The sequence below is a fragment of the Mytilus edulis genome, chromosome 3 (genome assembly GCF_963676685.1).
Source record: "Mytilus edulis chromosome 3, xbMytEdul2.2, whole genome shotgun sequence".
In the NCBI taxonomy this organism is placed as follows: Eukaryota; Metazoa; Mollusca; class Bivalvia; order Mytilida; family Mytilidae; genus Mytilus; species Mytilus edulis.
Window position 1 is genome coordinate 37,119,398 of NC_092346.1, and position 13,022 is coordinate 37,132,419.

At 31.2% G+C, this 13,022-nt stretch overlaps 1 protein-coding gene across 1 annotated transcript; it reads left to right on the forward strand.

The window, feature by feature from the left end:
* The first annotated feature begins 4,911 nt into the window (after positions 1-4,911).
* Positions 4,912-10,151, forward strand: LOC139514851 (homeobox protein goosecoid-like). Its single transcript, XM_071304453.1, has 3 exons — positions 4,912-5,347; positions 8,101-8,303; positions 9,461-10,151. The coding sequence occupies exons 1-3, from the start codon at positions 5,149-5,151 to the stop codon at positions 9,776-9,778; spliced, it is 720 nt and encodes a 239-aa protein (XP_071160554.1). The 5' UTR covers positions 4,912-5,148; the 3' UTR covers positions 9,779-10,151.
* The last annotated feature ends 2,871 nt before the right edge of the window (positions 10,152-13,022 follow it).

Genomic DNA, 13,022 nt, shown 5'->3' on the forward strand with positions numbered 1-13,022 from the left:
AAGATGTGAAAAACTACAAGTCAACATACGGGCTTCAACAAAAAACAAACCCTACTATCAAAAGGTTTCGTGTATGGTTTTTTTTCAGGAATTTTATTTAATTTTCATGTGAAGAGCATCAATATTGAAAGCACCGTTTCTCTTGCTGTTGGTAAGGTCATGTACATGTTCTGATTTCATCGATGAGTTTTTGAATCGTATCTTTTCTTCTTCATTCATGAAATAAGTGATACATTTCAAAAGTGCTTCAAAATCAGAAACATCATTTACAGATTTTAACCTTTTGTCAAACTTAAGCGGTCACATGGGTGTAAAGGACGTACAAACTTGCCCTCTCCTCTCCTATTTAAACGGGAAAGATATATTTATATATATATATTTGCATAAGATAATCATTTATTTCTTTATTGCGCTTTTTTTACCATGTAGACTTTGCTTTTGCTTGCAATTGCCTCTCATGAACTTGTCACGAACCCGTTCCTGTCATTGCATTTTTCTTATTAAAGCTTTTTTGTTCTTTCCGCGGTGTACAAAAACGTCTAGATGTTGCTATACTGAGATCTGCCTCGCGCGGTTGTCCATTTCAAGTGAGCTGTGTAATTGACTGGACGGATTATAGCGGGATCCTTCAGCAAACATTGCCGGAATATTTCTACTCTAATGCCTGAAGGTGTACACAAGTAAAGTATCTATGCCAATCGCTGTTAAAAGGTTTGTTTAGCGCCTTCAGTGTGAAAGGATTAGAAATCTTTTGTTGTTATAAATCTCTCTAATTTTACTATTATAGACAATTTATTACACAAGGTGTCCAAATTCAATAGAATTTGTCGGAAATCAGTGAAAATTAATGGACTCTACGTCAAGAACAAATGAACTACCTACCAGCGAAATCGAATTTGTTTACCCAATGTTTACTTTTGTATTTTAAATCATTTGGTGAGAATAAAAGCATTCACATAAAGTTTGTCTATAATCCTGATATTTTAGAGTACTAACCAAAATAAACACTAGACAAATGTTAATTATATAAGCTAGAAATTAGAAAAAGACGAACAAAGGGTAGGAGCTAAGACACGAGATATCATCGACAAAGTATCGAATCATTGCGAGTGAGCAAACTAAACGGTACAATATAATTCGTGGATACATACGCATTTCCTGAAAACTTTTAGAAAATGTTGGTCACAAAAACTTTTGATACAGGAGCACCTGATGAAGTTTATTATTATCATTCAATAAATTAAAAAAAAATGGCGTCTTCTTTTGGATTTCTTTTTATGACGACTCGTTTTCCATAATGATTTTAATTATGATAAATAAATATATTGTTTATGTGTAATCCTCTATATACTCACATTATTTGTTCAATAAACCAAAAAACGTTTTAAAAAAGTTAAATACGTAATTTTCTAGAATGTATTCCTAGGATATATGGCCGACCTCATTTATGAGGTATTGAGGAAGCATTTAAAAGCAGCTAGCTTCATTGCTTAACTTCACATTCCGCTAAAAAAAAATATGTTTCCCCATATAATTCAAACTGTTTGATGACTATGTTTAACGCGTCTGTCCCATCGAACTTGAAATAAATGACGCAACAAATACAGTTTAGTCTTCATCATTTCTTGACTTATATCTATAATACTAGTAGTTGGCATTATGGATCGGATGAGATCAAAACTTTACGACAATACAGATGATGTCAGCCTCCCAATTGAATTTGCGAACTTTCTATTTCCATGCAGCAACGTTCTAGCAGCACCTTCATATGGAGTATGTATTTGCCAGGATATTCCAGAGTATGCATTTCATGATTTCCATTTTTAGGTGTTGCCGCTGACAGGCAAGTTATATTGTACCAAATGAAATTATCCGATCAAATATTTTACGGACGCCATTATGAGTTGCAATTGGTTGACTGTCATAAATTAAGCGTTTGAATTGTTTAAAATTTTGTCATTTTTGGTGCATTTATTACTGAATTTACTATCTCGATAATGCTCATCGTACGGGGACTGATAGTCTTCTTTTTTAAACTCTTTCAGATAGTAGTCTCATTTTAAATTTATTAGATAGTAGACTCATCGGAAATCATACCATTTTCATTTCAACATAGTATTCATTGAATAATAATACATTGCTACTATTTTGTTGAGTGTATTTTCTGTGTTATATTATTTTATTTTATTATTTTTATAACACTTGTTACATATCTTTACTGTGTGTGTATTGCATATGTTATTGTTTATAATAATATTGTCTGTATCATATGCCCTCCTGGGGCCCTAATTTGGTAAATAAAATATTCTATTCTATTCTATTCTATTCATACCATATCTTCTTATTTTATTTTTGATAAAGCAAAGTAAATGTTGCTTTTGGATTAAGTAATAGCCATACAGAAATTTTTAATTATATGCACTTAGTTGTGGTATGATCCAAAATGACTATGGGAGGCGAAAGATACCAGAGGAACATTTGAACTCATAAGTCGAAAATAAACTGACAAAGACATGGCTAAAAAAGAAAAAGACAAACAGACAAACAATAAAATTTACAAAGCACAACATAGAAAACCAAAAACTGAGCAACACGAATCCTATCAAAAACTGGAGGTGATCTAAGGTGCTCATAAAAGGTAAGCAAATCCTGCTCCACAACTATCCATTTAAGACAATTCACCAGGCACAAAGGCACTTCGTGGTACAATATGAATCTTATAAGATGTGGTATGATTGCCAATGAAACAACGATATGTATCCACTAAAGTTAAAACGAAGTGGATGATAAAATGCATTAGTGATAAAAAAAAAAATGAAACAATTCAAATAATACTATATAACGTTTTTCCTATAACAAAACAATTTCATAAAAAAAACATGACTGACATGACCCAATGAACAACCACTGAAATACAGGCTCCTGCCTTGGGACAGGCAAATATACAGAATCTGGCGGGGTTAAACATGTTGCAAGGCGCCAACACTCGCCTAACCTGGTACAGTGGTGTAACAGTATGGCAGGGGATTTGTACTTCCCTCACAACGAAAAAGACACACGTACAGAACTGAGACTACTCGCAGATGCTGACAGCTAGTATAAACCAATAGATATAAAAGATGTGGTATGAGTGCCAATGAGACAACTCTACATCCAAGTCACAATATTTGAAAGTAAACCATTATAAGTCAAGTATGTTCTTGAACATGGAGCCTTGGCTCACACCGAACAGCATGCTATAAAGGGCCCCAAACCAAGATAATTTTATTCTTCATCCACACTGATTTGCATGTCTTCGTCTTAAAACAGTGTTGTGTATTGCAAGGGTATTATATATAAGGATCTTTGATGATATGAAAATTAATGCATCTAGCAACCCTTGTATTTAAATTGTCCTACATTTTTTAAAAATTTTATGTTGTATTGTTTAGATATAAACGACCTTGTAAAAAAAAAATTTATATATTTTTTGCAAAATGAAAATTGCATTTTTAAACTAATTTTCCATACTAAAGCTTTTCTACAACAACAACAAAAAACTGCAATGAAACAAGCATTTATTTTTTATATAGATAAGGCCGTTAGTTTTCTCGTTTGGATTGTCATTTCGTGGCCTTTTATAACTGACTGTGCGGTATGGGGTTTGCTCATTCTTGAAGGCCGTACGGTGACCTATATATAGTTGTTAATTTCTGTGCCATTTTGGTCTCTTGTGGAGATTTGTCTCATTCGCATTCATACCACATCTTCTTTTTTATATGGTCTTCCAAATAAAGAGTGTTGTGTAGCATTGGTATTTCAAAAGATTACAAAAGAACAGAAATGTGTACCAGATTTTACTGTTCAAAATGAAAGAATTACAGGAGGAAAAAATACAACATAATGTAACAATATATTATACACATTAGGACGATAAGAGCCATATTATAGTGCTGTTCTTTTAAACATATTCATTTAGTATACTAATTAGGCCCTCAATGCTCTTCAACCTCGTACTTTATTTGGCCTTTTAAACTTTTATTTTATTCGAGCGGCATTAGTGATATTTTGGTACGAAACGCGCGTCTAGTGCAAATACAAAATTTCAATTCTGGTATCTATGATGAGTTTATTTCCGACATTGTACTATTCAAAGAAAAAGGAAACAATCACGAAATGGTCCAAGTATTTCATGTCGTAAAGTATTTTTGCTACAGTAATTTGCTTGTTTATTTATTTCTTTTTTGTGTTTTGTTTTACTGTTATAATTATTTAAAATAATATAGTGAATTATCAATATATTTACTCGAAGTTTTCAGTCTGAACCCGTTCATTATTGTGGCAAAATCAAGTGAAAGTTCAAATTTATTTCACGTGTGTTTTGATATATTTTACCGCCAATACGCTTAATGGTAATAAGGTTCATTAAGATAAAATATTAAACGCAACTTTATCAAGAGCGGATCTAACAATTCAGTTTTAGCTATAATTTCATATCAAATTGTATATATCCTCTAATTAACTCATTCGAGTAAAATTAATGACACTCGCAATTTCTTTTATTGTGTGTTGATTTGCAACGTTTAAGATAAAAGTTACATTTTAATTGCTTAACTTCCCTTTAGTTTATATTTTATTAAAATTTTGTTAAAAAAAAATCAAATGCGTGAAATTATACACTAATGACATGAAATAAATTCAATGTAACATTTTATGATAAAATCAACACCGTTATACATCAATAATTTTTTACGGTTTCTCTTGAGTAACAGTATGCCCAAAAGACACAAATTTCTGTTTATTGTAACAAAGTAGGCGTTTTCAAAGAATATTCAACAAATTTCATTGGTCAAAAACCGCCGATCAATCATAACTAGGACAATAGTTGAAAGTGATTTTAACGAGTTTAAGATTATCTAAATAAGGGAAAGTGTGATGTTTTTTTAGTTAATGGACAGGATTCCACGGTTTATCATTATTCTTCAATTTATTTAAAATTCAGCTTTATTAACATTAGGACGACAAAAATTGTGAACGCTGAATTAGTGAATTTAATATAGTTGGAGTTGACTTTTATTTAAAAAAAAAAAAGAACGTTTTGAAGTGACTTATATTAAAAAGGGAACATTTTAAAAGTGACTTATATTGAAAAATAGGAACATTTTGAAGATGCATCATTTACCATATTACTACAGCCCCGAACAGATCAAAAGTTACCATAACGGCATTTTATCAGCGGCGGCTGCAGCAGCGGCAGGGAATAGTTCATTATTCAGCATAGATAACATCCTAGCACCGAGACCATTACTTGCACCTAGACCATACTTTCCATATCCAAGTCTACCGCCAACACCTCACGATATATTTGGTAAGTAGAACTTTCTATATAGTTTATAAAGTAGTCATAAAGTTAAAAGATATTTACTATTTTCTTTTTACATATTTTACATTAGTCTTGTTTAAATTTCTACTATGCACAATGAAGCTACAGAAAAGATCGCAAGATTCAAAATTCTTTTATGAAACATCAATAAATAGTCCATTCAAAATACATGTATATACAAAATCTGGAAGAAAAAAACATTCAAAGCTAAAATATATAAGACCTTTTATTGAAAGTTATGGAAGACGTTATTCCTTGATACAGTATATTTTAAAATTATAAAAAAAAAACATTTTTTTTTTTTAAATATTTGCCTTGTTTTGTGTTTTCGGTATGTGGTGAGTTTTATGTTACCCAGTCTTTGTAATTTTTTGGTAGTGTTTGGTGAACTTGTTTGTCTTTTACGGTTGTATGTCGTTGTCTAATGAGTTTGAACGGGTCTCCAAAGTATCTTTCGACACCTTTTTTTTTTTTTAAGTGAAACAAATTTGAAAAAAACACCTTTACATTTTGTGTATTTTTCTGTTCATGTATTGATTTTGTAACAAGGTTGGAAAGATACCCTCTATCCCTTTTCTAATATGATACAGATAATATCTTAATTTTACGTAGTTTAACTTCATACTTTAATATTTTGTGTCCTCATTTTTTTCTTACTTTTTTGTAATGTTTTAAGATATGAACAAGTTGGTAAATGTCGATCAAATTAAACCATTTTAATATAATTCATATGTACTAAAGTGTGGCCTTGAAAAACTACTAGCTGACGAAGTAGCTGACAGATAGCTTAAAATACATTGTGGAACAAATTAAGAAAATTGATTTAGCAACTTCATAGGACAGCAAATTTCCATATATATGTCTAGAAGACCTAGACAGTGTAGTAACATAACCGGGGAACATTATACGCTAAAGAATTCCTCTAAAATCTAACTTCGGATGGTTTTACATGATTTATGGAGTTAATTCGTTTTATAAAGTCAATTTTGAAGAATTGTCGTCGACTTAAGTTTCAAACAACTAATGTGTTTTATATCAAATCAAAACTTATATGGATTTGTCTGTCCCTATAATGTAAAGCTAGTTTTAGGTTTCGTATCCAAGACGTAGAAAATGTTTTCTTGTGAAGGATAAGGTGCAAATTAACCCATTCCTAATAAATTTACATCCTCAATTTGTGACAAAAAGACCACGGGGAATTAAAAGATAAGGTGACAGTGAAATGTTTTTCGTCATGTAATAAAATAATAAAAATATTGTTGAAAGTGAAATGTTCATGTACTGCCCTTAGCTTTTGTAAAAGATGCCAGCATATTCTATGAAATTCAATATCTATTTTAAATCAAATTTAATAATAATAATAATAATAATAATAATAATAATAATAATAATAATAATAATAATAATTATAATAATATCAAATACTGTATCAAATATCAAATAATGTCTTGGAAACGTAATACTGAATTCTAACATTGGAGAAAAGGAAGATAGATCTTCATGAAAAGATTCATTTCAATTTAATTCCAAGAATGCCCGAATTGAAAAACATAAAAGACAAATTGATGCATCAATTTTTCTAATCTGATATCGAGTTATATTTGTTTATTGGATTATAATTAAGACAATTCGCAAACGATCTTACAAAGATTAATTAATGAAGTATGCAACTTTAAAGAGTTCCACTACAGCTAGATAAACAATATTATTGATACAGCTTCGCTAACACTAGTCCGGATTATCTATGACTTTTGATTATAATACGGATTATCCCACTAGAAAAATGTATACTCTTTAGAAAATTAAATAATTTTCCTATATAGCGTTTTAACGGATAAACACGATTATTCCATATAAGCAATAATGTTTGTTTTACATTTAGGCCAACACCAACCTATTTTATTGGATTAAAATATTATATTAATAACCTTTTTTATTCGTTTTAATGTTAATAAAAATGATTGAATCAATTTGAATATCAATATTTGGGGGGATTATTACAGATAATTGGTTACTAATTCGGGAAAAAACTAGCAATAGATCACAAATTACTTCATATTTCATAATGTATTTCCGAAATTCTGATGCTATCTTTTATCATGAGACTGTTTTCAAAAACATAATGTAATTGTCTCCTTAGTGTCTGTCAATTTATATTTCATCACAGAGTCGACTTTCCTTGACGTGAAGCTTGCTTTAAGTGCATTTAAGATACATTCGGTTATTTATTTAACTTAACTTGATGCAGGGGCTTTCTATACTAACATGTTAGTAAAGACTACTCCTGCTTGATGCTTGCTTTAATACATCTACGATACATTCGATTATTCTAGTTTTCTTGACTTGGTGCTTGCTTCAAATGCATGCATCATTTCCCATTCGTCGCACAAATGGTGAATCAAAGTCACATACAAAAGAATGACAACAACTTGAATCATAACGCTTATGGATAATTGTACCAAAGCAATGTTTAACTATCCCACTTATATACCTTTTTATCCGGGTAACATTGAAACATCCTGATACTATGAAGTATCGTCATATTTGTTAAATTATGACAGGTAAAGACAAACGGGACAGTTGACTCCCTAAAGTATTAAACAAAAAAGAAATTTATATATTGAGCTCTATTGGTAACATGTCATGCAACTGTTTTCAATTCACCAGGCGTTTTCTACAGTGCATTGTATAAATATGGTGAAACAAATCAAGTTAACATCTTTTTATTATTATTTCAGCTGCATATGGCCACCTTCCAGGTTTGATAAACCCGGCTGATTTTGTAAGGGCTGGACACAAACGTAAAAGACGTCACAGAACAATTTTCACCGAGGAACAGCTAGAAGAGCTCGAGAAGACGTTCGCCAAGACCCATTATCCTGATGTTATGTTGAGGGAAGAACTTGCCATGAAAATTGATTTGAAAGAAGAAAGAGTTGAGGTAAGGACATGTATATTGTTGCCCTTGTTAATGGACGTTTGAGAATGTTTTTGGTCCCCCTTATATTTTAAACCAGTGGGGGCTCCAGTAGGTGGAACCCTATCCTTGGTTTGTAACCCCTTTTAAAAATGACTGGATCCGCCCAAGTAAACTTTCTGGATTGATAGATTTCTCACTCGCATACAAATAATTGGGAATTTTTGCTGTTGCAACGTATCGTTTCTTTGCCAGGTTAAGTTTTAATTGTATTTCAAATCAGAGTCAGTTGGGCACAATATTCTCAGAATTCTTGGAGGCATCAAGGATTATTAAAATTTGAAAAAGTTGTGGTAAACATTAATTTTCATTATCAATATTCACGGATGAGATGCCAAGCCTTTAATACCTTTTGATTGTTGACAGATTTAAGTGAATCACCATTAGATTAAAGTAATTTAGGGCGGAAGTTGCAAATAGCACCTGTTCTTATCGGACTAGGTACCAGTCCATAATGTCATCTTGTGGTCCGTACCACGTAACCATGTTTCCTTTTAATTGCTTTTGCTACAAATTGATTTGAGTCTGACGCTTAACTAATATTTAGTGGGAGACATAAAATGATGTCCGATCGTTATGATCTCAGTACCCACAATTTAATTCTGCTTACGGCTAATTCTATATGTAACGAATTTTGTTTAAAATTAAAACAGTTCTTACTTTTGTGTTTTATATTGACGCATAGAAATTCACGGTTAATTTGATTAGCATTAGAAACCATTTGTCATTAAAATATTGAATAAACAAGGGTAGATAAATCTCTAGGGAGTAGTACGAAGATGTTCTGATAAACCAGTCAGATCGGCTGTGTCTCTTTGCTGCTGAAACTTTAATAATAATTAAATCATAAAAATAATAATGATTTACTGCCGTACTGTATCAGAATACAAAGACTTTTATCTTTTGCTCTCATCACAAAAATCGTTACGATTCACTTGCTTTTAGCGCAATTAAAACAATATCGCATAAATAAAGCAAACAAATTTATGTCTAAAATAGTTTAATCTACTGATACGATCTCAATGCATTTAATTATCTACTTCGTTCGAGTCATTCAATCAATTATTAATCTGGTTTCGTTATTTGTGCAGAAATAATAAAATGTATCTTTCTCTTTTTAGGTTTGGTTTAAAAATCGACGGGCTAAATGGCGAAAAACTAAAAGAGAAGAAGAAGCAGCCAAACGTTTAGGAGACTCGGCCTCTACCTCTTCCAGCACAAAACCAACAGACGACACATTGCAATCACGTGACTTGTTAAATGAATCAAATGACAATGAAGATGACGATAGCGATTGTCTCTCAGAAAGGAGTACAGACTCTCCCAAAATTGACGTAATAAACGAAAACATTAATGTGAAAAATGAAGCTACCTCCTCGTCGCCTCCCACACCTCAAAACATTTCAAATAATCGGCAAAGCCAACAAAAACTTTCATGATAGCTTGTTCTACATAATTATGATATTCACTCATAGTGCCGAGACAGAGGAATGTTGTTCCTCATGATTGTTCATTTGGTTGTTATATTTTTCATTATTTTCTCTTCACGGATAGGAAATCCATTTTATTTATGTGCAGCTTGAATGATAGAAAACACGTGTCCGTGGATGCCTGTGTGCTAGTGTGGTTAAGAGTGTTCGTAAGTGTGAGTGTGTACAAGTGTGTTCCCGCGCCTGTAATTGAAAGTAGATGAATGTTTTATTTACACTTTGGAATAGTATGAATTCAGTAATGCAGATTCAAATATAAATTGATATATATATGTATACATGTATTAATGTTAAAATATGTAATATTAAATATTTTAAACTTTGATGTATTTATTTTTCTTACATTTGTCTCTATGTCAGTTTATAAGTAGTGTAAACCATGCCAAATATCACACATTTATTGCAACTGATTATACTTTTTATACCAAACCGTTTAGGAAGTGCTTTGATTGATATTTCACAATATGTTTATTAACGTACAGCGAGTATGATGTCCTGTAGTGGATTTTATTTTATGAATATAACAACAGTAAAATTGGAAAAAAATACTGACCAAGTGAAAAAGGGTTAAAGGCTCGCAAATAAACCAAATCAAATTTTAGTGCCAGTCGCGGATCGGAGGCCAGAGACGAGTTGCCAGTTGGTAAATATTATCTCCTGCTCGTTACTTGGTTTCAAAGAATACTCTACAGGAAATGTAATACACTAAAACAGACGGATACGTATATGGTCTTTTTGAGGGCTTAATGTACAATTTGTTGATTCTTAAAGGATTGTTTGGTTACCCCTTTCACCATGTGCTCACTGTTTGGTCGCTTTTGTATTTACACTTGCACCAAATCTCAATATTTTCACTTCGTTCTAATGACGACACTCAAGTCAAAAGTCCAACAAGCACAAGCTCACAACTATAATTAACAATTACGATACTCAAACGAAAGAAAGCTGTTATAATGGCGTATGTTCCATATTTACGTTCTAGATCGACTCTAGACAAATTGACAACAAAATTAATATAATAAAAGGATAAATTCTCTATAACAGCAACACCAACTTGCAGAAAATAAGTTTATGTTCCCCGCTCGTACTGTTACATTAACATGCGCAACAAAGCGCAAAATCCCATGGAGTCAAAGTCCTAATTCATATATTGCTAGCTATATATAAAACCAGGTATAACCCACCATTTTCTTAGGAATATGCTTGTACCAAATCATGATTTTGGCAGTTGTTTTTGATTTGTTCCGTTGGTTGATAGCTATTTTTCTCAGTCATTATGGTCTGTCATTGTACTTTTACGTATTTTCATTGGTACTTTTACTTATAAGCAATTATTTATACAACACAACTATTCATCTGTGCATGGTTATCATTATTCTATATTCATGTGACATTTTCGTTTCATGATTTTTATAATTTTTTAGCCTAAAACTGTCCAAAAATATGTTTCGCATTGCTGATCATTGCTCCGCTCGACAGATATATATATCCATTCTGTTTTCTGGAGTTATAACTTCTTTCTAAAATCATGGTTCTGCTCCAGAATCGTTATTGTCAACTATAATGAAAACCTTTTGGAAAACAACCCTATACAAATACTAATAACGTTACTAGTTTCACTTCACCCAAATGCTTATTTCGGCAAATAATGACTATTCAGTGATATTCATTTTAAAACTTTTTGTAGGTGAACCTCACACAAAATATCAAAAGCTGAAAAAGAGACCCTCGGATAAGGAAAAAGATTTGAAATAGAGCTATGCATGAGGGAGATACAGTACATTCCTTAACTCTATATATATGTTACAGGGAATTTGTAAAATCAGTGATTTTGTAAAATCACTGGACTAATCAGTGATTTTGTAAAATCACTAACAGTTTCAGTGGTTTTGTAAAATCCCTGAAATTGTTAGGGATTTTACAAAATCACTGAAAATAGAGCTAGGGATTTTGTAAAATCCCTGATTACAGTTAAGTATAACTTGCTATTAGAAATGTGTTTCTCTTAGAATAAAAATCATGAGACTAATGATCACTTATGATTTTGAAATGTATTTGTTTAATAAACACTATTAGCTAGAACTAGTATATAATGATAATGACTAAAAGGCATATAAATGGATATTTAGACCACTGTGAATTTACTTATTTTTGCATAGCAGGTTTAAATGACATCTACTGTTACATATTTTTTTAGTTGGTATTCCTCTCAAAAGTTCCTTGTAAAGTTCTAAAGCTTTGTATGAAATTTCTAGTTTGCGTACGTTTAATACTACCACCATGACCTATTGATATGTGAATTTCTTAACTATGCTGTACATGTCTTCAAGACATCCATAATATTTTAAAAACATCTTCATCTGTTGACTACCATTTTTTTCCGATCTCCACATTGAAGAATTTCATACCTATATAAAACACAATATTGAATTTATTTGGATTAAAAGAGATGAGAAAGTTTAGAAACTTATTCACAGTTATATCAGTTTGTGATAGAATACATGTATCTAATATATGACCAAAGTAAGTAAAACTTTTTTTTTATTTTTGCTTGGTTAGAACCTATTCATAAACATGCAAGTACAAAACAAAATATTCTTACCTATATTTTCTGTTGTCTTTCTTATTACTATTTTGTGAATATACATGTTATTTTGTAGAGAGCAAATTAATAATACAACACTAATTTGCTTTTTATAAATCAATTTTCATGCAGCAACAAGATGCTCTTGATCTGATATGCATGTATCATTTGCCACTGGATCACATACACTAACCCACTCAATTTCTTATACATTACATATGTTTTTATTCTCTTATGACAGCAATCAACCAAATGTTCCGTTTTTTATATTTGATTTTAAAAATGTGGTATAATTGTTTTTTGACTTTTTTACAGTTATTACAGAAAAACTATAACAAACAGTAACTTTCTTTCAAACAAGGTTGTGTCTTCTTTCTGTGGCTAATTAACAACATCCTCCAAAATTTCATCATATTTTCCCTGGTTCCATTGTTCAAAAGTATGTCAGTTGTAAAGTACATGAAAACTGCTCATTTTTTATATTAAGAATATAAGGCTAGATTAACTTCAAACTTATTGAGTGTTACTGTTGTAGGCTTTTTTTTCACAAAAATTCTTAATGAAAAGGAATGAATTTATTTTACAAATTCCCTGTTTTTAATCAGTGAA

Bases quoted from the DNA above. Each gene is read 5' to 3' on its own strand.
- LOC139514851 (XM_071304453.1), top strand. From the start codon at position 5,149: ATGCATCATTTACCATATTACTACAGCCCCGAACAGATCAAAAGTTAC. The intron at 5,348-8,100 runs GTAAGTAGAACT...TTATTATTTCAG, and splicing joins AACACCTCACGATATATTTG to CTGCATATGGCCACCTTCCA. The intron at 8,304-9,460 runs GTAAGGACATGT...TTCTCTTTTTAG, and splicing joins TGAAAGAAGAAAGAGTTGAG to GTTTGGTTTAAAAATCGACG.